Source organism: Anguilla rostrata, chromosome 11 (assembly GCF_018555375.3).
Source record: "Anguilla rostrata isolate EN2019 chromosome 11, ASM1855537v3, whole genome shotgun sequence".
Taxonomy (NCBI): domain Eukaryota; kingdom Metazoa; phylum Chordata; class Actinopteri; order Anguilliformes; family Anguillidae; genus Anguilla; species Anguilla rostrata.
The window spans coordinates 12,723,528-12,748,927 of NC_057943.1; the positions used below are offsets into that span (position 1 = coordinate 12,723,528).

General features: G+C 43.3%; 1 protein-coding gene across 2 annotated transcripts in view; it reads right to left on the minus strand.

Annotated features, from left to right (window-relative positions):
- LOC135233958 (ephrin type-B receptor 2-like) overlaps positions 1–25,400 on the minus strand; it is a 130,703-nt gene that overhangs the window by 62,404 nt on the left and 42,899 nt on the right. For both annotated transcript variants that reach the window (XM_064297971.1, XM_064297970.1), the window contains exon 2: positions 4,878–4,942. In XM_064297971.1, the coding sequence (XP_064154041.1) occupies positions 4,878–4,942 (65 nt within the window). The remainder of the gene's footprint in view (positions 1–4,877; positions 4,943–25,400) is intronic.

The window sequence follows — 25,400 nt, forward strand, 5'->3', positions numbered from 1 at the left end:
TTTAGTTTTGGCTTTGCCTTTCTGACACTTTTGATCATGCCCAGTGGAGGGAAGCTAATGGGAGCAAACAAGGAGCCAGCAATTAAATGAAATTAGCAGAAGAATCTTAATTTTCACGGTTTTCTATCGTTGCTGCCATTGTCGAGGTGCGACTACTGCGCGGTCATGCATTTTAAGGTGGGGGGATTAAGAAGATGAAGTCTGACATTAAGCTACCTATGTTCACTTTAGCTTTGTATGCTAGATATGGCTTTTTTAAAATAAGATGCAAGATGTGTTGTGCTGGACATGCGAGAGCAAAAAGGTCAGGACATGCAGTGAGTGAAGAAAATCTGAAAGAGAACTGAACACAACACATGCACACAACCACACGCACACACACACACGCGCGCGCACACACACACAGAGGACATGACCTGCTTTCCAATCTTTCATGAAAAGTGAGTAAGAATAACAATGAATAGCAAAAAAAAAGATTTTAAAGTCAGTGTTAGTCATAGATGACTTCAAAGCACTGCCAATTTTGCCACAGTTGTGTATTGTCCTTCACTTTAATTTAAAAAAGATGACAGCGAAGTGGTAAAGTTTATGAACACGCTGAATACTGTGCAGGATTCAGATAAAATGGTGATCATCCACCTACCTCAAACAGAGCTATTTCACGTGTCCTTATCAACCCATTTGCAATTTTGCCTTTGAATCAACAAATCCATATTCCCAGGTCTATCCCAGTGTATAAATTTGTCCTTGAAAAAAAGTCAAATTTACATTTTCAGGGTCATTAAATATTTTCAGTTTACTTGCAGTAGACACACACTGCCGTAAGAACAACCAGCTCAGAAACAATGCCATCTTGAGTACATCCTGCAGGCATGTGGTCAGTCATTGTATAGTCTGTCTTTCAAAAGTTTCTCTTCAAAGGTAATAAATCACGTTAGATAACAAGGGTGAATGCACGACTGGCCTTATAGGGGCTGGACCCAGTCAGTATATTTTGTGTCCTCCTGGAGAATTTTCCAAGGAAAAAATACTTTTCCACAGGCACGTAAAGTACCCAAGGCTTTTTTCCCCCACATCGTTCTACTAATTAGAGGGAAATTTGGGGAAAGCAAAGGCACGGAGGTTTTAATCACTACTCTGGGTAAATAAAACAAACTCACAAATGAGCCCCTGGGGTGGGACTCTCCTTTGGGAAAACTGCCGCAAGGCGGGGGGTGGGGGCAGTGGGGGAACTGGTACGTCTCATTTGATTGCGGTGGGGAAGGGGGGTGGGGGGTGTTTCTGCACAAGCCTCACCCTTGCAGAAGCTCTGAGCACAGTGCTGAAGCCAAACTCACACCTCCTCACAGCCTGATAATGTGCGTGTCCCTACCATAGCACCCCTCCCCTCTCCCCTCTCCCCTCTTCTCAATGCCCTGCAACAGTATCATCAGGTCACGGGTTTGAATCCCAGGCAGGACACTGCTGCTACACCCCAGGTCAGGGGCTCCACTTGGGCGCTACATTCAGCTAAGGGGAGAGGACTCATATTTAAAACAAAAGACATGTTACTCCCACTGGGGAAAAGAATTAACTTGCGTGCGGAGTTTTACTGAGGAGAGGCATCATTTTGGAGAGTACCTAAGAGTGTGGGCACATGTACTGTATGTGCATGCATTCCCGTGTGCGAGCACGCCTGCATGCATGAGCTGTGCAGGCAGATAATACGAAAAGGAAAAGAGTATCACAAGCCAGTCATTCGCATCAGACAAAAAAAGACATGCATTTCAGGATTACCACTGTTTTCACACTAACCCTCATAATGGAAGGAGATCCTCCACTGAACGACTCGCATTCCGTCTTACAGTAGAGTAAGCAGCAGCAATGTCCCTGAGTAGCGCAGCTGGTAATTACACAGTAGCAGGGCACGACTGGCACCTGCGTAAAGTACCTGTATAACACTCTGAACGCATCGCTCTAGGGGCTGTAATGGCACTTTTCATCTCTTCGAGAGGGAATGCACCAGCAGCAGCCTGATGCTCGGGACTCAAACTGTTTACTGTGAATAATAAGGCTGGTTAGCTATTGCTCTGACACACTAAGTGTTAACATTATTATTGCCAGTTGGCCTTGCTCATAGTTCACAAAGTGTCAGATCAATATTTTCGGTGAAAAACTATTTAATATGAAATAATTTTATTTAAATAGTATTCAGTATCGTTGTTGTCTCTCCCACAGATCATAGGGTGGATGCCACAGCAACAAACCAAGTAAATTTCAGTATTTAGTTTAGCAAAAATGTAGAAATCTAGGTTTTACATCATTGGACATGTAAACCAGTGTATTTACTAAGTGCACTGTGTTCTGGTTTGACTCTAATCTAACACATCTCATACTAAGATAATCAGCTACAGAAGCTGATGTCCAGATTAAGCTGGTGGTTTTCTGTATGAATTTGACCAGGACACTGCAGCCAACATCCCTGCTGTGACACTAACCTTTCATTAATTATCACAATGAGTCAGACCCCGAGTTTAACATCTCATCTGACAATGGCAAATGTTGTCTGAGTCAGCAATGCGAGTCAGTGCATTACACAGCTGGTACATTTCCAACACTAATATGCACACTTCCTGTGGTAAAACACAGACGAGGGAAGACAAAAGGAAAGACACATTATAAAATTTGGCCTTCAGATTCTTTTTTACAGAAAAGAACTCCCACTCTTTATCACACAATGGCTCATCTTTGGTTTTTTTTTTCCCTGTTAACTCCACTGGCTCCTCATCACCCAATAACACCTCAGGAACGGCTCATTAGTCAGTGACGTCCCGTTGGTCCCTATGTCCAGCTGCAGCAGAGATGATGAAGAGACACGAGAAGGTTGACTGCGTGTGCACGCCCTGCCCCCCATAAATGGGCACTCAGACACCAGGGGAGGACATTTTGCCATCTGATCTCATCTCCACACGCGGCTCTGTCCTGCTTCCGCACCTACTGCGGTGTGAAGAGAGCCTCGTCTCAGTTTATGACACTCCACCTACAGCCAAGGACACGTGGCCATCTCGTACAAGTACAGGAACAGGAGTTTAGCACGTTGGAAGGCCTGCTAGCTACAGAAATAACCACAAAGGCAACATGCTCTTAAGTCCTCACAAATGTTTCATTTGCACCCACCGTCCTCACACAAGCTAAAAATGTGGCCATGCAGTAACCCTCAAACTATGGTTATTTCGCACCTCTTGCTTATCACCTTTTTCTTGTTATTAGCCATCATTACAATTCCAGCACTGTGAAACCTCCAGCACTCCCCATTAGTCCTTCTGCCCATTGGTTAATCGTGCCTGCATATAAATATTTTTACATTGTGGGATGAGAGAAAGGGCTGAGGCGTTCATCACAGTTTTAGTGTATTCACCGACTCACAAATTCATGTTTGTGTCCTGTGGCTCTAATGGATATGTTTCCCATACGGAATATAGGTGCAGTTTGGCAAAACGGTAGCAGATCATTTCTGAAAGCGCTGGCGGGGACAGAGAGAGCACAATGTTCTGGGCTGCTGTAGCCGGAGGAACAGAATGACGGGGTAGGCTGCAGAAACCGCAGCGCTGTTTTCGTCTTTCAAATTGATCGTACCAATCGGCCAGAGAACAGGCTGCACGTCCTGGGGTTTCCCAGATGACACCCAGCCAAATGATTTCAGGAAATAACTGGTCGCACAGCCACCGCTGCCACACGGAGGGTTTCTATACCGTTCACGCAGAGATTTCTGCATGCGTACATGGGGAATACCGTGACCGAAAACCACAGGAGCATAAATGAATAAATATAGAGAGAAAGCGGTCTGGGGTAGGCGTCAGCAAATCATCCTATGCAGTCGTGTCTTTTTTCATCCTGCCGGATCTGAGTGCATCTGTGTGTGTGAGTGTGTGTGTGTGCGTGCGTGTTTGTGTGCGTGCGTGTGTGCGTGCGTGTGTGTGTTTGTGTGTGCGGACCCCATTTTGGGACTGATCCACTGGAATGAACTCGGTCTTCCTTAAGTCTCAGGACATGTCAAAGTTATCAGAGTAACATTTAACCCTGTTTAAAATTCAGACCCCAAGCTTGGTTCCAATCCACTCAGGTGCCTGATGACATAAAGCATGAACACCATGCACAGCATATGCACACTGAAAGGAAGTCTTGTTGTAAACAGGCAAGAGAAACCTCTAGGTTGGAGGGGAGAGAAAAAAACTCTGAACTGAATGAGATACTAAAGCCTGACATTATGTATTCAGTGCTTCTGTGATTCATAAAATCAGACATAAAAACCAAAACATAAGAAATATTATGTTTCAACACTGAAGCCAAAGTGTTTTTTGTTCTCTACCATGTATTAGATCTATTCAATAATGACCAAGAACCAAGAAAATGCGGCAAGGGACCCCAATCTTTCCAAATAAAGCCTGGAATGTTCTAGCACCTGTGACGGGACAAGAACCCTAAACTGGGTGCAGCAAATCAGAGGGTTTTTATTTTGATATGAAGCCTTTTGATTGGTTTGTATGAGTCAGTCAAAAAGTTGCACCACCCACTCTGTGGTTCATGAACCCTGGGCTGATTTTAATACCATCTATTCAAAGAGAGTTAATGTAAAATGGTTCTCTTATCTCCACCCAAACCTAAGAAGAAATCTGCTGCCGTGCTATACTGAGCCAGCCAAGCTAAAACCAATTCAGACAAGAACCTGTAAGAGGCCTACTGTGATGGCACTGTGTGTTTACGCTGTGTGGACAATGCCCAGCCTTATACGAGCGCTGATTTATAAACAGCTCAATGGAAATAATCGTGCATAAGTCATCCCATGTCCCCATCTATAAAAAAAAAAAAAAAATTAAATAAAAACTCATTTCACTCACCCCTGATGTGGGATACACAGTCCAGCCCAGCTCGGCCGTTGCTGTCGTGGAGTCCATTAACATTTCTGCAGAGAAGAGTGAAGATAAAGACTTAGCATTCGGCTTAAAAGTCACATACAGTGTAATACATTGTGCACGCCCAGCCCCCAGAGTCCCAGCTATGAGTTTTCATTGAGATGCCTTGTGTAACATACCATTGACCCCCATCTTTGTCACATTACTGCTCAGAATATTTTAAATGATAATATACTGCAAGGTCGCACGCGGGCTAAAAGCGAATCTCTCCACGTCAGCACCTGAAAGCACACGCTTAGCATATTTATTCCAGTCCAGCAAAACACCGCGGCGGCCCGAAGGTCTGCTGCCAGCGCCTCGGCGCAGGACAGGTGGCGCGGAACAATTTAACGGCCCCGGCTGAGCCCTCAATAGCTCCGGTGCGGACGAGGGGGGGGGAAAGGGGAGGCCGAGCGTGACGGTGTCGGACGGCGAGGTGGAGCGGGGGATTTACAGCCGTCTTCATCGTCCAGGGGGCCGGCCGGCGGAGCCGGTCTGAGCCCGGGATCGATCGGGCCGACGGGCAAGCGGTGGCCCGGGAGTGCCCCCCCCCCCTCCCAGCGAAAGGCGCTATGCTCATCGTCATGAGCGGCTGCGCTGAGGAGGCCGCAGCCTGACCCCAGACAGCGGCCCCGGCCCGGCGGCCCTAAATCAGGCCCGTAGCCTGGGGTCCCACTCCCACCACATATCGACTTTTCAAACATATCACAGACATGCATTAATGTTCCAGATGGCAGAAAGATCTCATTCGACTGGTTTAAAAACGGCAATGCTTCTTACCAAGAATCAAATCATTCAGCTCATTTAACCCCGAGAGGACTTCGGTGTCACTCTGAGCAGCACTGTGGAGTAGCGATTACAGAGCGAGGCTAGCAGGATAGAATCACTGGCAAGGCACAATCTGCCCCCTGGGAAATGGACCCGGTCTGCTTCAGTAAATATCCCAGTGTATGAAATTACAAAGTAAAGCTGTGTCTCTACCGTATACGATATATCAGAATATATAAGGTAATATCTACAATATATCAGGATATACAATATATCTTTTCGCTTTAAAATCCCATTGCTTTCCACCAAAACCTCTCAGGAGATGGAAACAGATACAAACAATGACTGGATGGCTTGAGCTGTGGCAGGTGGGGTTAAGCACACGTCTTTGAGCGATGACACAGACGCCAAATGCCGGGCTCGGACAGGAAGTCCCCAAACCACCGCGTACACCGCTATTTTTCCTCTGTACTGGCATCATCAGAAGCCCTGTGAATGGAAACTCCCTGTGGCCAAAGATTTTTTTCTGGAAAGAGTCACGTGACATACGTACATATACATTTTTCTTATTTTTTCCCAGAAAGAATCCAAGAGTCAATCTTTCATCTTCAAGGACATTTGGCTTGCAAACAGAGAAACGCAGCACGACCGAGACACCAACCAGCATTCTGAGGAGCAGAGGACTAATATCACATGCTGAGTTTCCATTAACTTGAGTAAGCCTCCCCCCCCCGCCCCCACCCGCCGTCACCAAGCAACCTTGAAATCTGTTTCGGGCTATTCGGAGTGGGCAAAGTCTATTTGTTTGCCCCTGGCTTTGTGAACCAAAACCTCCTGTCGGAAAAGGAGAAACGGGACATTGGCCCTAATTACGGCAGCACCGAACAGGCCGATGTCTCTGTGCCATCACGTCCCGCGTGATAGCGGCTGACGAAGCTCCTGGTTTTTTTTTGCAGCCAGTCTCTCACAGGGAGGTATCCCATCACAGACTTAATTCACATCTTCAGGTAATTACAGCAGGGGGGCTCCCCTCGCTGCAGGACAGGGGAGCAGCAGTCACGTGCACAGCGCTCACAGCCTGATGAAAACTCACAGCCGTTTAAAAACAGCGTTGCTTCGGTTATACATTTACATGGTGCTAATAAGCCATGTGAGGATGGCTTTTGTAAATGCAGCCATAAAGCACAATAGGTTGTCAAGGACGATGTTGAGGCAAATTAGCGGAAGACGTAACAACTCTCAGAAACAGAGCTTTTTCAGTCATTCATTGGACAGGGCTAGAGGACAGAAAGGTGTTGTTCACTGTCAGCAGTGTTAGTGGCTATTTATTGTTTAAGACAGAAAAGCAGCCTTGTGCTGGGTCAGGAATGGAATTCCACCATTCTGTAGAACCGAGCTGCAGCGTAGGCTTAAAGCTGAAGCATCCAGCTGGATTTAATATCCCCTGGAACTACTACAGTGCTTTTAATTAACATGGATTACATGAACCCAGCCTGGTTTTGGGAGCACACCCAACACACACGCACACACACAAACCCCTACAAACACAGACACACACCTCGACATACATACACACACACAACACATACACACAGATACACAAACACAGTCACACTCACACACACACATACGATACCTCCAAGACAAAATTCCACGTGCGCATGTCAGCAGCTTTGTAGCGACACTCCTTCAGTTCTTCACAGGGCCTAATTCTTGCGGTTAAGAGGATGAAATCACATTTGCGTTACAATGACGATAGAAAATAGAAGCGCAGTGCCGCGGCTTAAACAGAGAGAATTACAAGAATTACAAGCCGTAAGTGGAATGGGAATTGGGAAAATGGAAACCGTGAGTTCCAGCCCACTTGCTGTGACTCTCATTATTTATTTATTTATTTTTTTCATTATAATTTCACAAGGTGGAGAAGGAAATGTCCCCCTGAGGGGGAGTGTGTGACCGGGTTCCTCTCCCTGTCTCAGAGCAGAGTGGGGCAGTTATCTGTTATCAGCGGCCTGGAGACACGCAGAAGCACAGACATCGCTGCGAGATGGATGTTCCCCACAGCCTGGCGACTGCACCCCCTCCCTCTCTAATGCTGATTTATTACTGCCAGCTGTCCAGGCTCACAGGAAGAACCCCCCCCCCACAATCACCACAGGAGGACAAAAATCCCACCCCCCAAAAAATGGCTGTGCTATCTGACAAATTCTCAGTTATTCAGCCGTGATATCACAGTAATAGCCCCCACCGCTGAGGGAGGAAGGGGGGGGGGGGGCGTCGAAGCTCCTGTGGATGACGGCCCACTCAGGGGAAGGTTTACGGCGAGCCAAGCCGAGCTCCGAGGCCGCGATACCGCTACAGGACTCTGCATCCTTCCGTCTGCGTCATGGCGACCGCGGGCGAGGAGCGCCTTTGGGTCGGAACATCCGCGGAGGGCGCGACCAGAGATATGGGTGTGGCGCACACGCCCGTAGGCTATACATAGTCATGTAAAAAAAAAGTATACCCCTTGACAAACAACAGTCATCTGGTCCTCAGAAAGTCCTGACAGTACATAAATCTAACCCCTTGTGACAAATAACACGACGGATTTTACTTTATACATTATTTATTCAACCAAAAATAAGACCAAATGCAGAAGCCTTCTGTGGAAAAAGAAAAAGGATTTGGTTTTTCACACGACTGTGTATTAGAAACGATTCAAACCTTCTGGTTGAGGCAAATTGTTTTCAGGTCTGAGGAAACACAAAAATCAGGGATTAGAGAGGGAGGGAGAGAAAAAAAAAAATCTGAATCCACTGCAAGGTCTTCCAGAGAAGCCTGCACTGTGGATGCCAGCGAGGACTGTCTGCCAACTCGCTAACAACGATCTGCTTTGGAAAGGGCGGATTCTGCTGGGTTTATTCCTCTTGGCACAGAGGGGATTTAAAGAAGCGTTCGAGCTGTCAGGTGCCTGCCTCCGCTCCCCAGACAGCACTTCCACCTGTGTCTCTCCGCTTTCCAACTAAAAGCCTGGGGGCTACAGCTGCTCACTAAGTCCATAAACAAAAAACCCATTTTCACAGCACTTTTCAAGACTAAGCTAATTGTGAAGCCGGTGAATTGGGGATTATTTCCGTGGAAAAGAAACGGCCCGGCCCACGCGGCTGTGCGCCGGCGACAAGAGACACCGCCCGTGTAAAACATCAGCCTTCCGCAGGGCTGGGGAAGCCACTGGGAGGAGCAGCCGGGGGTCGAACCGCCGCGCGGGGGTTTGCTAATGGTGTTAGCGGATCGTAGGAGGAGATTACAGGTGAACGGAGAGGCCGAGCTGAGCGCTGAAGGCTGTATACGCCGTGGGCCCAACCCCGCCCCCCACGAGCCTGGCCCGGCCCCTCCCCACAAGCCTGACCCTGTCCCCCTATTATTTCATGATGGGCTGCTAAGTGACAGGCTGCACTATCCATTGTTTCATTTCATGCAATGCGCAGGACTAGAGAGACTAAACAACAAAAATGGTGTCAGTGTCTAAATATTTAGGGACTGCGCTATAGCAGGAGCGTGCGTCATGGAGGCTGGGAGGACCAAGGGGGCAGAACGTCTGTGGTGAGCGGGGGTGGGGGGCGGTTTGAGGCAAACGGCTGGGGCAGACTAGTGGTCAGGATTTCGCTGAGCTGTGCTAGGCCCGACTCTCCTGGCACACGTTTGTCCCCTACCAACCAGTTTTTGCCAGAGCACTAAACCAGAGGAGCCTTCCAATCCACGAAGGATCTTAACGCGTGCTCTGTCTTTAATACCACTTATTCCTCTGTGAGTGTACAGAGGGACGGTTCACCGCTTAATTAAAAAAGAGTGCATACGAAATGCGAACAATGCTGGGTGGTAAGTAATTAATGATGAGCGTGAGCTCACCAGGATGTTTATTTTCTGCTGAGTTCAGTTGCTTTCGGCCCCCCATTACCCCCTGGAACAGCTCGAGTTCCCGTCCAGCACTGCGCCTGATGCTCAGCTTATGCCTATATCAGGAAAAATGCTCACTCTGTACTAGACAAGAGACTAGAGATGTGTCACGGCAGAAACACAATCAATGCAATGCCAATAACAGTAAGTACACTGACACAGATAAATGTACACACACAGACAGACAGACACAGACAAAAGAATAGCTAGATCACTCAGCTCAATAATTGAGTAAAATGTTGAAAGAGACAGATGAATGTGTCTGCTGGTTTATGGTGTGTTTCAACTCTTAAGTGCTTAATTTTAGTTACTGATTGCCCAAAGAGTTAACACACCTGGTTTCTAAGGCCTAAACTGTCTGCTGATATAAAAGAAAAGTTAAACCTGCTGACACTGAGGCCTTCCAGGACTGGAGTTAAACCAGCAGACACTGCAGCCTTCCAGGACTGGAGTTAAACCTGCTGACACTGAGGCCTTCCAGGACTGGAGTTAAACCAGCTGACACTGAGGCCTTCCAGGACTGGAGTTAAACCAGCAGACACTGCATCCCTCCAGTTAAACCTGCAGAGACATTGCAGCACTCCCAGGCCGGAGTAAAACCTGCAGTGCACCCCACACTATCATGGCTATCTATTGAAAAGCTGACCGCTCGACACACCAAGATCCGTTTCAACACCTCAACATGCCCTGCAATGACATGTATTCTTTAACACAAAGATTAGCGCATCCAGATCCAAGAAGCAGCGTTTAACGTTTCCTGCTTGAAAAACACAAAAAATCCTCCAATTTGAGAAAGTACAGGTACTGTACAAACTGGACCTCTCTCTCTCCTCATTTTACATTAATGAGAGGAAGTGTAACTGTACAGATGATAAAACCCTATTTGCTCTAGCTTTGTCACCATTCATGAAGGGGAGGCAGTTGAGCATTAGGTTGTTACCATTACTTATGCCACCGTAAAGTTCAGTAGTTGGCATAGATTTTATTGTTATTTTTTACTGACCAGGGGAAATTCAGCAACATGCAGTCTTCCTCCCGGAATCACGAACACACAATGGCGATCAACTGGACAGAGATCACATGACTGCAATAGTTATATATAAAGGGGGGGTGTAGAATAATTAAGTGCCAAGTGTCACATGTCAAAGCACGCAATCATATGATTTTCCTCTCAAATTAAGACTTACTGGATACAGGGGCCTTGTCCCAGACCTCATAAGCACTACTTTAGGGTTTTTATGAAACTCATTTTGGCATTTGAATAGCTTCCCACAACACTTTACAGGGGTCTTTGGGGACCTGTCATTCTTATGCAGAGACCTTGAAAGATGAGGATCCCCCCCCCCCTCCCAATATGAAAAAGTGGGTTTGGATGCTGAATTATGATGGAGCCGTCTGCAACGTGAGACGGAAGAGCAGCAGCGGGACGAGTCGGTGTGTTTCTGAGGAGAAGCAAGGGCTTGTTGATTTTGGCAGGCCGCGGGTCCCCCGACATGCTGACACGAGGCACAGAGAGACCCCCGGCGGCTGACAGGGCCGCGGTCAAATGACTGATGCCCCAGCGCACCCAAATTCCCCGTCATCGCAATATCAACCGCCGCTCCTTTAAAGGCCGCCAAAAACAATAAATAAATAAAAAATGACACACACAGCAGAAAAATACGATAAGACCAAACCTACAGTAGTGTGTGGATCTGGGCTTTAAGTTCACACCGCAGTACTTAAATCCTATATTTTATGCTACCTTTTTTCTGTCCAAAATTCTATTTTTTTTTTTTTTTTTTTTAAGTTGAGGGCAATTTTACATTGTGTACTGTAGATTTGACAGTTTTGAACTTGGTCATTTTCATTGATAATTGAAATGCCCTCTTGCATCATCAGCTTCTGTTTGTTTGAGATGGCAACTTTATTCCCCATCAATATGTTTAGAGAGTATGTTCAATACTTCCATAAAAAGCAGACGGGAGCTTATAATAATGAAATGAGATTGATCTGTCCAGGAGTCATCACAGTTAGTGTGGAACTGAATGGAATGAAGCGTGCTTTCATCACCATAGGAATTCAGACATCTATAGGATTATGAAGATAGAATTTCTTTGTTTACTGAGTTCACAGTTCTCGGACAGCGACAGGCCAAATTATTTTAAAATGATATTAAATGAAACCCAGAACGAAGAAAAGAATTGCAATGTGAGGGGGCAAATGAAATAATAAAACGCCCATCTTGTATTGTGGCAGTTTCGCTTTTTCTTGAAGTGAATTTATGAATTTCCAGTCCATTGCTTCTGTGTGTTTAAGATTGCTTTCTCTGATACACTTTTCAGCAGTTTTCTTTCCTATTAAATGAATCAGTGCGAAAACTGCTGACGTGCAGAGAAAAAAAAAAAAACTTCAAACATAAACTCAAACTCAAAAGTTACGAAAAAAGTTACAGAGCTAAACAGCACAGCAGGTAGGTTGACCAGTGAAGCCTACGTACTGATATACCACACAGCCAGCCTCTTCCAGGAGGAAAGGTAGGCCCCAATCGCTCGCAGGAGTAGAGGAGAGCTGAGCCTTAAAAAAAGGTCTGCACTTGGGGGTCACAGTCCCTGATGAATTATAAGAAACCAGATTATTACAAATAGATACAATTTCTGTGAATGTGGCACCTCTTTAACCCTGGGGATGGCACAGCATAGGGTTCGTTAAACCTGTTAACACCACACACAAACACTGACAAGAACAGATAACATCTTCAGCAGCGATGCTGTGCTGCCATTTGAGTGTCTCCTCCCTCACAGAGTCACCTGTGTTGGCTGCACAGGGATCCAAATTGGGGGGTTGGCGCGGGGGGGGGGGGAGTGGTGAGTGGGTGATGTCAGCTGTCAGCACACAGCAGTCGGCACCAGGCCAGCGGGGCCCGCTGTCCCAGGCAGCCAGTTCCCTCATGAACCCGCTTTGGCTCAGCTGCGGGAGACGGACAAACAAACCCCCAGAAACACCCCGGGCCCTTTGTATGCTGCCCATGGTTGTTTGTGGGGTCGACCCCACTGAAAGGGCTGTGAATACACTGGGGCAGGCAACCTGATGGATGGACTCAATTTAATGGTTGGCCCAGTAATATATTCCAGACTGAACGATAAGCACCCCCCCCCACTCTTTTTCATCTTGGTTGTTTGCACTCAAATAACCCTTCTGTGACGGACCATTACAGGAGCAGCATCTGTAGCCCAGTACCCCCAAAGTCATTCACCATGGCCAAAATGCCCAGCTAACACTTTCAGCTTCTCAGAGGTATCCCAGAAAACAAGCAGAAGGTTACCACCACATATATTTGCCCAGTTCCATGGATGCCCCTTTAAGATTACTTTTTAGTCAAATGTTCAGAAAACAGTGTTTTCATGACTGCCTGATAGCCATCAGGGGATGCTACCATTACATTTGTATGCGAGATGCCTGGAATATTCTCAACATAAACTCATCTCACAACCAAATGGGAATGTAAGTGTAACGCATCTCAATTCCAGTCATAATTTACTAACAATCTCTGTTCAATTTGAGTGCAGAATGTTGCCAAATGTCATGCTTCTCTGAAACACATCAAACCTCAGACAAGATAAGTGATTAAGCTCATCCAAGAAACCAGCCAAAATATGCTGCCTTACAGTTACTTTTTTCACCAAATGGCCAGGAGACACAACATTGCAAAATTCAATGTAATGCTTCACTGTCTGGATAAATATTTCACAGAGTGGTTAAATGTTTCACTATCTGACAAATTTTTTCAGTGCCTGATTAAAAATTTCACAGTCTAGGGATACCATATTGGTATTGGACGATGACATGTCAGAAGCACCTCTTAGCCCAATGCTAAAATTATGGCAGATATGAGGAAGCAGCATAGCTGCACCAGAGAGGCAATGCATTCGATGTGCTGCTGATTGTGAAAATATCGTACTCAGAAAGTAACCAAATCATTGTCATTCTTTTATTTTTTATTTCTTTTATTTATTATTTTTCCCAGCCACAACAACCAGCACAAGCTTTACAGACTGTTAATTAATTTAACACAGCTAGAGAGTACTTAATACTAGTAATTTTGCTGTGCAGTTTGTGCTGTAGGCCAAATATAAAATAGAGCCCTATCAAAATCAGCCAAATATGGGGTATTGATTTTGCCCAGTAGTTCAATATTTTGGGACTCTAACTGAGACAGTAGAATCTACACTCACAAATTTGACCATATTAAATAATCAAACATTAATTTAGTATTTGATAATTATTTTCTGATCGGCAACCACTGTATAAGTGCATTGCATCCCAGAAGCCTTTATCAGACCCGGTTCTGGAGCACCACTCACATGCATGGATCAGAGCAACAATGCTGTGTGATATAAATGTAATATATATATATTATATTTTACTGTATACATCGTAAAATGGGCTACCTTGTCTATTGTGGCCAACATTAAAAACATAAGGGTCAACATAAGAACCAAGGGGATAAATATCACCATTACACTCTGAGAAAGATCAAGGAAGAAAATGATCAGAATGAACATAATTGTCATGTTTCACACTGATGAATGATAATGTAGCCTATGATAGCTGCGAGTTGAAATTTTAATTCAGTCCGACTGTTAAGTGCTTTTTTTCCAGGTCTGTGTCATGTCCTTTTTATTAAAATTCACGGCATTACTCGAAGTAAATGAGTGCAGTTTATCATTCTGACACTGTGTGATAGAGACTGTTTATTCTTCCCATATAATTGAAACTGATTGAGCACAAATTGACATTGTTGGGGTCGCCGATATATGCTTTTCATTTCCTCCTGCCAATGATGGTTCACTGCCAGATTGGGAGTAATCAGCTTCAAGCAGTAATGTAAGCTTTCATGTGCAATTCAATGAGATGCATTTCAATACAAGAAGAAGGCCAAATGTATGCCAAATTCACAACATTATTTTGTATTACTAGTTGCTCATATTTCATCTAGTAAGAACATGACAATTATTTCATATCATGGAACTCAAACACACTTTGTACATCGTCCTACTACATACGGTACTGTGGAGATCACTGTATGCAAAGATGAAGTACAGGCCTAAGGGAGTCATAAAACTATAACCTTGGTACAGTAGATGACAGATCAACATTAATAAAGATCAGTGCAGCAGCAAATCCGTAATCACAAGAGGTTTCTAAGCAGCACTGAAATATCAAAGATTGTAAATTGAAAATTAAAATAATACAGGACCTCTTATAAAAGAACAAAGAAGGGCTGGTTCATTTAAAGATTACAAGGAAATACTCAAGGCAATTAATCTATTCTGGTTCAGAAAATAATATTTTGTAGCAATTGAAAGGTTTTTGTATTTTTAATGGTATTATTAAAGTGGGTTACATAAGGTACACTACATGGCCAAAAGTACGTGGACACCTGACATCCAACATCTCATACAAAATTAAGGGCATTAAAATGGAGTTAAACCACCCTTTGCTGCCATAACAACCTCCACTCTTCTGGGAAGACTTTATACTAGACGTTCAAGCATTGCTACTGGGATCTGCTTCCTTTCAGCCAGAAGAGCACAAGTGAGGTCGGGCACTGATTGAGTAGTTAGGCCTGGCTCACAGTTGGCTTTCCAATTGATCCCAAAGGTGTTGGATGGGGCTGAGGTCAGAGTACTGTGCAGGCCAGTCAAGTTTTTCCACAATGTTCTTGACAAAACCATTTCTATATGGACCTTCCTGTGTGCCCCACTGTCATGCTAAAACAGTTGAGGAAGCACAGAATCACCTAGAATGTGATTGCATGCTGGAGCATTAAGATTTGCCTTCACTGCAACTAAGGGGCCTAGCCCAAACCATAAAAAACAGCCCAAGACCAATGGGCATCCAGATACTTTTGGTCATATACTGTACTTCTGGTTAAATTCCGTTTCGAAATTCTACCAGTTTCAAAAAAATGAAACGGGTAGGAATCAAAAGGAAGTCATTACTGAATAAAGTAGTCAAAATGAGCAGCGTACGTACTCTGAATGACACACTCCAGTCATTATTCTTGCGTCATCATGTACTTCAGCAACACAAACTCAAGCCCAAGTTTATTCACACAAGTAAGAGAGAAAGCAAGATGAGCAGGCATTTGGCAGTGACTAATCGCACGTACGGCTCTGCCATCGCACACTGATCACTCTGTATATTCACACCACAGTAGGGGCTGCTGGCAGTCCCTCCATTGGGCTGGTTATGATGAAGGAGAGGAAAAATAAAGAATAGCAGCCATGTTTAAAAAGTGAACCATCTCTCTATGTCCATCACAAACACTGGACTCTTATGGCCCCACTTTGCTTACAGTGAATCTCATGAGGACGCCATCGCTGACCTGTGGGAGAGGGCAGCCACACACCATTAGAACAGAGTAATAACCATCAGCAAAATGAGAATCTTCTGCAGGTATTAGAGATAGGGTGTGACCAATGGTTGACTTTGTGAAAAAAGCTTTTAACCTTTTCCTGGAAAATGTGTACCTTTTAGACCTTAGCTGTAGGTGATATACGTATGTGAAATATGAAGACAAACGAATGTATGTTTAGAGTACTGTAAATTACAAGGTCATATGCAACCACATTTTTGATCATGTTTCAAATAGCTGAATACATTTTGAAAAATGACTACCCATTTAAAATACTTTTTATATATTTCTTTTCCATTTTAAAAATGTTAATCTACTTTAATAAGTTAAACGTGCATTTTAACATGAATAAGTGCTTAACATGTTGAATCTGATAAATATGGAAATATTAGCCTACAAGTTGTTTGGGACAAAGACATACTTTTTATTGGTTCTGTACTCCACAATTTTAAGATTTGTAATCAAACATCTCACGTGATTTCTGAGCTCAGCAGTGCTCTCTTTCTTCTTAATTATGTACTAAACATTGATTTTTGTAAGCATAAGGTTTGGCCTGTGTCTCTGAATGCTTTTTCTTTTCTTCATTTTTCAGCCCCATAATGACTTCCTTGACTTTCACTGGCACAACTCTGGTCCTCATGTTGACAAATGCCAATAATAGTCTCCAACGACAATCAAAAGGCTAGAATGAAGACTAGATGCTGAAAGCTCTTGTATACTTGTACTAAAGAAGCAATCGGACACACCTGACTAATCAGAAACACCTGCCATTTGGCCTGAATGTTATAACGCCTGAAATGGTGGGACTATTTATTAGAAGTGCTGTAATTTCTATAAGGTGATATCAAAATGTATAAAAATGCCCTTAAATAAAAGCAATTTAACCACCTGTGAATAGTTTGATTACAAATTTAAAATTGTGGAATATTGAGCCAAGTCAACAACAAAAAAAAAAATACACGTCTTTGTCCCAAACATTATGGTGCTCACTGTATATTTAATAAAGGAAGATAAATTCTAAAAGCATGCACTATTTTTAACAAAGTTAGTCATGGTTTACAAATAGGTTGGCTGACCACTCAAATCTAAAGATGCCTTATAACAGATAATCCTTTTCATCCCCGATCCCTAAATATGACAGCACATGACAGTTAAAAACAAATCATTACACAATCCACAATGTGAAGGCTCCCTGGGCTCGATTTCAGCATAATATCCAGGCCTGAAAGCTGTCAAGATCGTTTAGGTTCCGTTCCACACACGGAAAACGTAGGAGACGAGAAGCAGAACGGAAGGAGTTCACTATGTCATTATGAGTAGATCTGGAGGTAAGGAAATCACAAGACATGAGCACGCTCATACTGGAAATAAGCAACTGCACTTCAGCTGTGCATCTGTGCACATTCATGAAGGACATCACCACATTGCCCCCATGCATCGCGTTTTACAGCGAAGATACAGATACAGAGTACAAACTGAAAAAAACCAGTAACTCTGTACTAGCAGCACTTTCCTTTTGTCCCTATGAAATGACGTTAATTCGTATAGACCAGTAAGAGGTGTCGTTGGCGTCATGCTAAAAAAGTGTCATTATTATATGCAGAAAATCAACCGTGAGGTTATGGCTGAACATCAAAGTAAGGACTATTTGGGGATTTTCAGTACACAGAATGCCTGGGAGTTACTAAAATTGTCTGCCCAGTTAAGATAGGACTCCCAACACACTGCAAAAATAGATACTGCAAGAAAAGATGGAACTCTTGATAACCCTTAATCATCCAGATAGTAGCACATCAAAGTGTTTCTCTATCCAAGCTGAGATTTGAGTAAATAAAATTAATAAATATGCAGCATCCAACATACCTTTTCAGAAAATTTCCAGGGCAAAATTGGCTTAAATCTGATATAAGTTATTCAAGTAAAATAAATGCATACAACGTTGCACAAGGGTAGAAAACATGAAAGGCACCAAAGTTCCCCTTCCATGGCCATTCATAATTCCATCACCTGCGATTATTATCCACTCAGATAAACTAGGTTTATCTCCCAGCTGTGAAACGGGAGATATCACAATCACAATTGTCAAGCAATAGATCAAATAGGTGCTCTGGTACAGCACTCTGTTAACACACCACTATGTTATTATCAAAGTTATCCTTAAGCCTGACATGCTGTAATTATAGCATGACAAGTGTGGGTTTGACTTCAGATAATGACTGAAATGCACTCAGCACAAATACTGTCGGTGCTAGCATTAACTCTAATCTGCCCTCAAGCAAAACAATATCTTTATTATGTGTTCATGTTTTCAGAAATATCAACAACTGAGCTAATAGTTGACCCTGTCACTCACTTAGATAATCTATGTGAGTATTCAGCCACAGCCCTGAATCCACAGTTTAATTTCCCATGTTTCCAAAGTTATGCTCTACATGTGCGAATCAAACTTTCTTTTGTGTTAAAATTTTCATCCTAATTTGTCCTCCTCATTTGGAATTCCTAGTTATATTCCCATCTCTATCACTATCAGTCCATTAGAGCGTAGACACCCATGCGGGTAGTTCTTAACTTGTGCGTGCGTGTGTGTGTGTGTGTGTGTGTGTGTGTGTGTGTGGGTGGGTGTGTGCGTAAGCAGCCTGTAGATATAATCAGACTGGTCAATGTGCAGGAATATTTACTTCAATACGATAGCACAGACTCAAGGTTATTTTCCTGAAAGAAAACTGACAACATTCAACCTATTCACACATTTAAAAACAGCCTGTATCCAGTCAGGAGAGTTGCTCTGAAAGAAGAAACCTTTCCAGCTGGGCTTTTTGTGTTTGCCTGTTCACTATAATGAAAAGCTCTGCCTTGCACTGAGGCTGGCATCATCAGCAGGAGAAGAAGGGCTGTTATCTCTGCTATCTAACGAAATACGATTCAGGACTCTCGACCGTGCTTCTGAGCATTTGATATGAATTCATAAACACATCCATTTGGAATCTATTTGGACACGCTACATCCAGTGCTACTCTCTCATGTTACAGAATGACTGCTCTTCCCTGGCTTCGACTTCACCTCCAATCATCCTGGGACTAGAAGCGTGTCTCACAGTCTCTCCACCCCAGTGTGGTAAGCAGTTTAGCACAGAGATGCGCACTGAAAGCAGGTGGTTGTTGCTGGTATTTCAGCGAATTCCCACACAAGTCAAGCGTGCTGAGATGCGCAGATGAGAGATGCTGTACAAAAGCAGTCCATTATTATACATCGGTATCAGGATGCAAGAACACATCCCGGCGTGTTGTACATCAAGTCCCTCACCAAGCAGAAGATCATCGCCGCCACTAGTACAGTCTGGTGGAGCACACAGGACCTTTGGCACTGGCTAATCTGTTCCATGTTCATGAGCTCATTAAAGAGCTCAGAACCGTGATGCTTGGTGAACTTGCTAAATAAATTAATGCAACATGAGAGGACACGGTAGGTATGGGATAACTGAGTCGTTATGTAGACAGGAGGTATTGTGAATGACTGCAGCTTCACAGCTCAAACAGAATGTCAGCTAGCATACAAAGTTATTACAATCTGAGAGAATATTTATAAATGTTTTGCTGAATGTCAAAGTTGTAGCACTTTTTAACACACCCAAGCAACTTCCCTGATACATTATATATAAATCCATATTTTATTCCATTGATGTTTTCATATTTTGTAGACACATTTGCAACCTCACAACAAAATTCACAACACAAAACCTTCCACAACAAATCAGTATGTCACAATCATTTTCAGAACTGAAAACAATTTAAATGGATAGATAGATTGGTAACTGGAATTATCCATGAGTGGCTTATTAGAAAAAGAAACCTAAAATAAGGCTACCTTACTCAGGCTCAGCAAGCACTAAAATGGGGGACAGAGATGAGCACAGGCAGAGACACTTGCGGCAGGGCAGCAGAGAAAGTAGCTGCCTGCTTGGCACTCTCCCTCCTCTGACCCCACCAACCTGAATTTTTAAATAGTATCCGTTTACAAAGCTGGGCGCTCAGTGAGGTGGATCAGGGTAAGTGTCTGACTCAAGGGTACAGTGGCCCACCTGGGGAACAGAAGCTGGAACGTTGCTCTGGAAAGCCCCACTCCGAAACCACTGCGCTGCACTATCACCCAAACGAAACATTCCCGGTCAGCGGCTCAGAGCAAGCAGAAATGTGAGACCTGCACTTTCAGGAACAACGAAATTAAAATTTAAGTAGACAGTATTTTACCCGACAGATTGTTAGAGAGTTCTCAGCCAAGGCTAAGAGCAGACTGGCCAGCAAATTTCTCACTTTTCACCAGAGTGGAAAACACACAGGCCAACACCAACTGACAGAGCAGTGTAAAGCAATGGTGGGCCACTTAAGGTCCCTAGATATGCCTCAAGACACTCAAAATATTCATAAAAATGCATTTAGCACAAAATAAGATAAACGACATATCTGAATTAAGACTGCATAAATCTTTCATAAATATATGCAAAGTCATTTACTTCCTATTGCGAACTGGTATATCAATTTATTTTTGTGTTAAGTTTAAAATTTTATAGTAGCACTACTTTTAATGAGCCTATGCAATTCCACTTACCAGTGGAAACACCTAAGCATTCTCTCATAATCCCAAACTAAATGAATCAGACACCACATATACAGATTCCAGTTCAGTCTTGCGAGTTCAGTCGACGTTGGATGGATCAAACCTCCAAGATAACGCAGTTCACCTTGACTGAAAGCACACGGTTATCAATAATATACCCCACAAAAGTGGCTCATATCATAGCAAGAAGAAAAACATAAACTCATGACAACTGTAAAATGGCTGCCCTTTAAACATGTTTATTTACTCCTGTGTCTCCCTGCTGTTCACATCCTATTACATCTCGACTCTCCATCTCTTTTTACTTTTGAATCTCTCTGGATTCCCGTTTTTAAGCCAAAATGTCAACCCATTTATTACTCCAAACCAATGCTATACTGCTCCCTGCAACACAGCTGCTTTGCCAGAGGAAACCACAGTGAATGCATCTTTAGGTACCATGCTAATCACACCCTATTAAAATACAGTGTGCAAGTACAGCTTTCAAACTGCCATTACTCTGACTCCAAAGTCACAGAAAGCTGAACATGGGTTACAAGAGAAGAATAGTGCCAGCAATGTTTCAAAATACTATTTCTAACTCCAAATTCTCCATGAAACTTCTTTTTTGCTGTGCACTGGAGTCAACATTAAAGCCGGCAAAAGTATTTCTTAACATAAACACATTTTTCACTTAAAAATTGCATGAATACCACATTACATACTGTACACCTAAGAAACCTATGTGCTCAACCTCTAGGTCCTATTCCACCTTTGCTAATGGCTTATTTAACATGAATATATCTTAATAGATTAGTTATTTTTTAGTTCAGGTGAGTTAATGTCATAACTCATGTTAGCTACTGGAGCCTTAGTGTAAACTGGTTCTCACAGAACTGGAGCCTTATTCGTGTTACCAAAAAAGCCCTTTCAATTTATTATTTAAATAGCATTCTGGGTAGCATACTTATTTAAGTATATATACTTACTGTTTTATTTATAATGTTTTACTTTTCTGAATTTTCCTCCTAAACAGTGACAACATTTTCAGAATTGTGTTTTTTTTTTTTTTTTTTGGGACCAAAAAGTCCACTTTTACTGCCACTGATAATGATATATTTTCAAAACGTTTGCACACCAGGAAATATATTAATACTGAGTATTAAAGTACACATAGTGATGATACATCAATTTGTCTTCATGTTTTTTCATCATTGCCTCATATAGTGATGCCGAGTGGGGGGAAAATCAACCCGTCACTAGGGAAATTAAAACTGGTGTGCCCTGTTCTAACAGAGCTCTATTTCCTTTGCTGAAATAAGCAATTAAGTACGCAATACTTTTAATACTCCCAAGAAAGATGTTTCAAACCCACTTTTAAGTTGATGCTACAAATTTACTAAAACTGTGGCAGCTGAGTTCAAGTGTTTCCCACTCATTTAAATAAAACATTTTTAAATAAATTGTTAATCATTGAAGTTTTTCCAAGAGTAGACACATTCCTTGTTAAACAGGTGATAATTATTACGTGCCACGTTCTACTACTGATAACGCATTGGCTTCCTGACACAGCTACAACAATCATTAGCTATAGCAGTTATACACTGACCCAAAATCAGTCTCAGGGGACAGGATGTAGATTATGTTAGAACTTGACTTTGAAAGGATGTCAGCATAGAGAATTTTCACAGAAGTGCCTTCTATAAAGTTTGTAGGGCACCTTCATAAATGAACTTATTTTTTCGATGAGTTATTTAGAATACACAGAGCAGCCAAGAGCCAGTCATTAAGGGGCTTTCCAGATAACAGCAATAGCCGTTTGTTCACCTTATCTCCCAATTACCTCATAAGATAAACACTTTTTGTGTCATTTCCAAAAAAAAAAAAAAAAACCACACAGGCACTCTGCTCCTGAAAAAGGCAAGCATTACTCAAACAAACTGCTCAACGCGAGCTCTGTTTGGAAAACATAAAGCAAACTTGACGAGAAGCATGAGCGCAAACAGCTCTCTCGTTCGGCTCTCCACCTCCCAAAGAGGCTTGCGGTGATGATTTACTCGATAAACAGCTCCATAAAGCCGTAAATGACGGTCGCAGACATTAATTCACCTCAATTCAGCCCAAAAAAACTGCTATTGTTCGGCTTTTTTTCCCCTCGATACCTGTCCCTGATATATGGGTCCGGAGAGCAGTGTAACAGCAATAACATGAGCCATTATTCACAGCGAAAGATCATACTCAACACGTCCTGGACGTCAATTTATAGGACGGGGAAAGATTTAGTATTCCAAGTCACCGCACCTGTGTCAGCGGAGGTGTGCACATCATCATACAACATGTCCGCTACATGCAGCTTCTGGTTTCAATGACCACCAGTCACCTCCACGCCCTGAGAGCTGTTAAAAGTGTGTGGGAAGTCCTGACATCATTAACGCACTAAAGGGCCCAAGCAAGTCAGACTGTACCAGTGATGATGCGCCTAACAGTTTCTATGAACATCTCTTTTAATAGAGGTTACATCAGCAGAGGCCGTGATGCGGACAAGCCTCCCCACAGATCCAATCAGTTATGAATAAAAAAACATGTTTAAATGTCAAAAAGCAGGAAAGGAGGAAGTGTTCTGCAAACAGACATGTGGAGACAATATTTAAACCTATTCGGGTTTTGACTGTGTATATGTATGTATGTATGTATGTATATAATTTGGCACAGCTGCTATGTGTAACTTAAAGAAATGTACAGAAGCAGCTTAAAAAAGTGAGAAATTTCTTGTAGAAAGTGTAATGTCAGTGCTGCCATGGTCCAGAAACTCCAGTTGGAGATCTTTCCCATGAAGGAAGAAAACAATGTGTGTGTGTGTTTGTGTGTGTGTGAGAGAGAGAGAGAGAGAGAGAGAAGAGAGAAAGAGAGAGAGAGAGTGAGACCAGCTCATGAGAACTGCACCCTGGCGAAAGTGTCAGCGCTGTGTGTGAACGCATCTACAGATTTACAGACCACAGATTTGCCAGTATTCTGCTCCTATTAACGTCAGGGGCGATTAACGAGGAGCGGGGGCGGGGTTGAGGACGGTTGTGTCCGACCAGGACCAGGTGTCGGACTGGCCACTAAGTATGAGGAAAGAGGTTATGGGTAGTGAACCGCACCAAATTCCTGCAGAGCAGACAGCCAATTGTGTGGGAGGGGGGCTCAGGACGGTGTGGTGCGGGGGTGTCATTCATAAGACTTAGTGCACACATTAGAAGTGTGCATGGTTAGTCTATAACTGCTCTACCCTCACAGTGGAAAAACACACTGTACTGTGTTGGGGCAGGGGAGTGGGGCATGATTTCCATTCCATTCAGTGACCAACTGTTTTTTTGGTTCTCTCCTTTTTTAGAGCAGTGGCACTGTACATTGTGTCTTCAGACGGCCTCTAAACATACAAAATCCAGCGACACACTGGGAGGGTTAAGGGGGGGATTTGTGTGATAACTGGTTCTCACAGTACAATCGGGGTCTCTCACACAAAGACAAGTTTTCCAAAATACCAACGGGCAGAAGGCCTGTGCTAGTTACATTAATCTACTGAGGAGCCAATATGAAGCTAGATATAGGTCACTCAGTCAGAAGCAATCCCTTAGTGACAATTGTTTTAATGGAGAGAGAGACAGAGAGAAAGAGGGAGAGAAAGAAATGGTGAGGGAAGAATGAAAAAAAATACAGAGATGGGCTGAACAAAGAAAAATATTTAAAATGAACGGGTTTTTGGTTTGTTTGTTCATTTTTTAATTAGTTTGATAAGAAACAGATTGCAGTAAGTATTATGTCCTGATTAAAATGTAATTCAACATCTGCATCTTTCTTCTTTATGTACAACCACAGATGAATCACAGTACCCAACCAGAGAACTTGTACACACAGCATACAATTTCCATATTTCTTTAAAAAAGATTGCGGTAATTCTCCTTAGGGTTACTGGTGTGTGGGAAGGGATCAATTATAGCACTAATCTGATTAAGGTAAACAAACATCAGAATCCTTGGATGACTGCATTGAAAACATATTGAAACATCTGGTGCCTTTTTTATAAATAAATAAATAAAAGCTCCTGCTTAAAAACACTGGCTTTGATGTTTTGTTGTTGGTCATTTACGCAGATACATCTTAGTTTGTATCTCAGTGCTCTTGGACCAGGCTGTTCCCCGTTTGGGGAACAGACGGACAGGAGGCAGGCCCAAGTGTACGTGCGGGACACCCTGCTGATCCGAACTTGCGCTGGAGTGGTCACTGTTGACCCTGTAGGTGGATGAGGGGAAGGGGGGAGGGGCCTTCCACAGAATAACAATCAATGGCCACAACTCTGAAACAAGGGTGAGGGGAGGGGAAGGGGGAAGGCGGAGGGGGGAGGCGGGAGGGGGGAGGGGGGAGGGTGTAGGTTAATCACATTCTGCCCCCTGCTGCCTTTCCGTGCAATTTACTGCGATTAATGCATGGATGTTACAGTCCATCTCCTCGGCCCATTTTCTCCTGAACGCTTCATAATGGACCACATCTGTGAAATGTGTTTAAATAACGCAGACGCCAAGAAAATATCACACCGAAGAGGCCATTTTTTATTTTAATTTTTTTCCTAAATCACCGCCACCTTATTGTTATTACTGATTCTAAGGCACATTAGTAGTTCGATGCATGGGACTGCACCACCCTGACACTGCGAAAGACCACTTTTTCACTGAGACAGAGACCGAATTTAACCGAAGGCAATCAGTTTTTTCCACTTCGGGTGACCA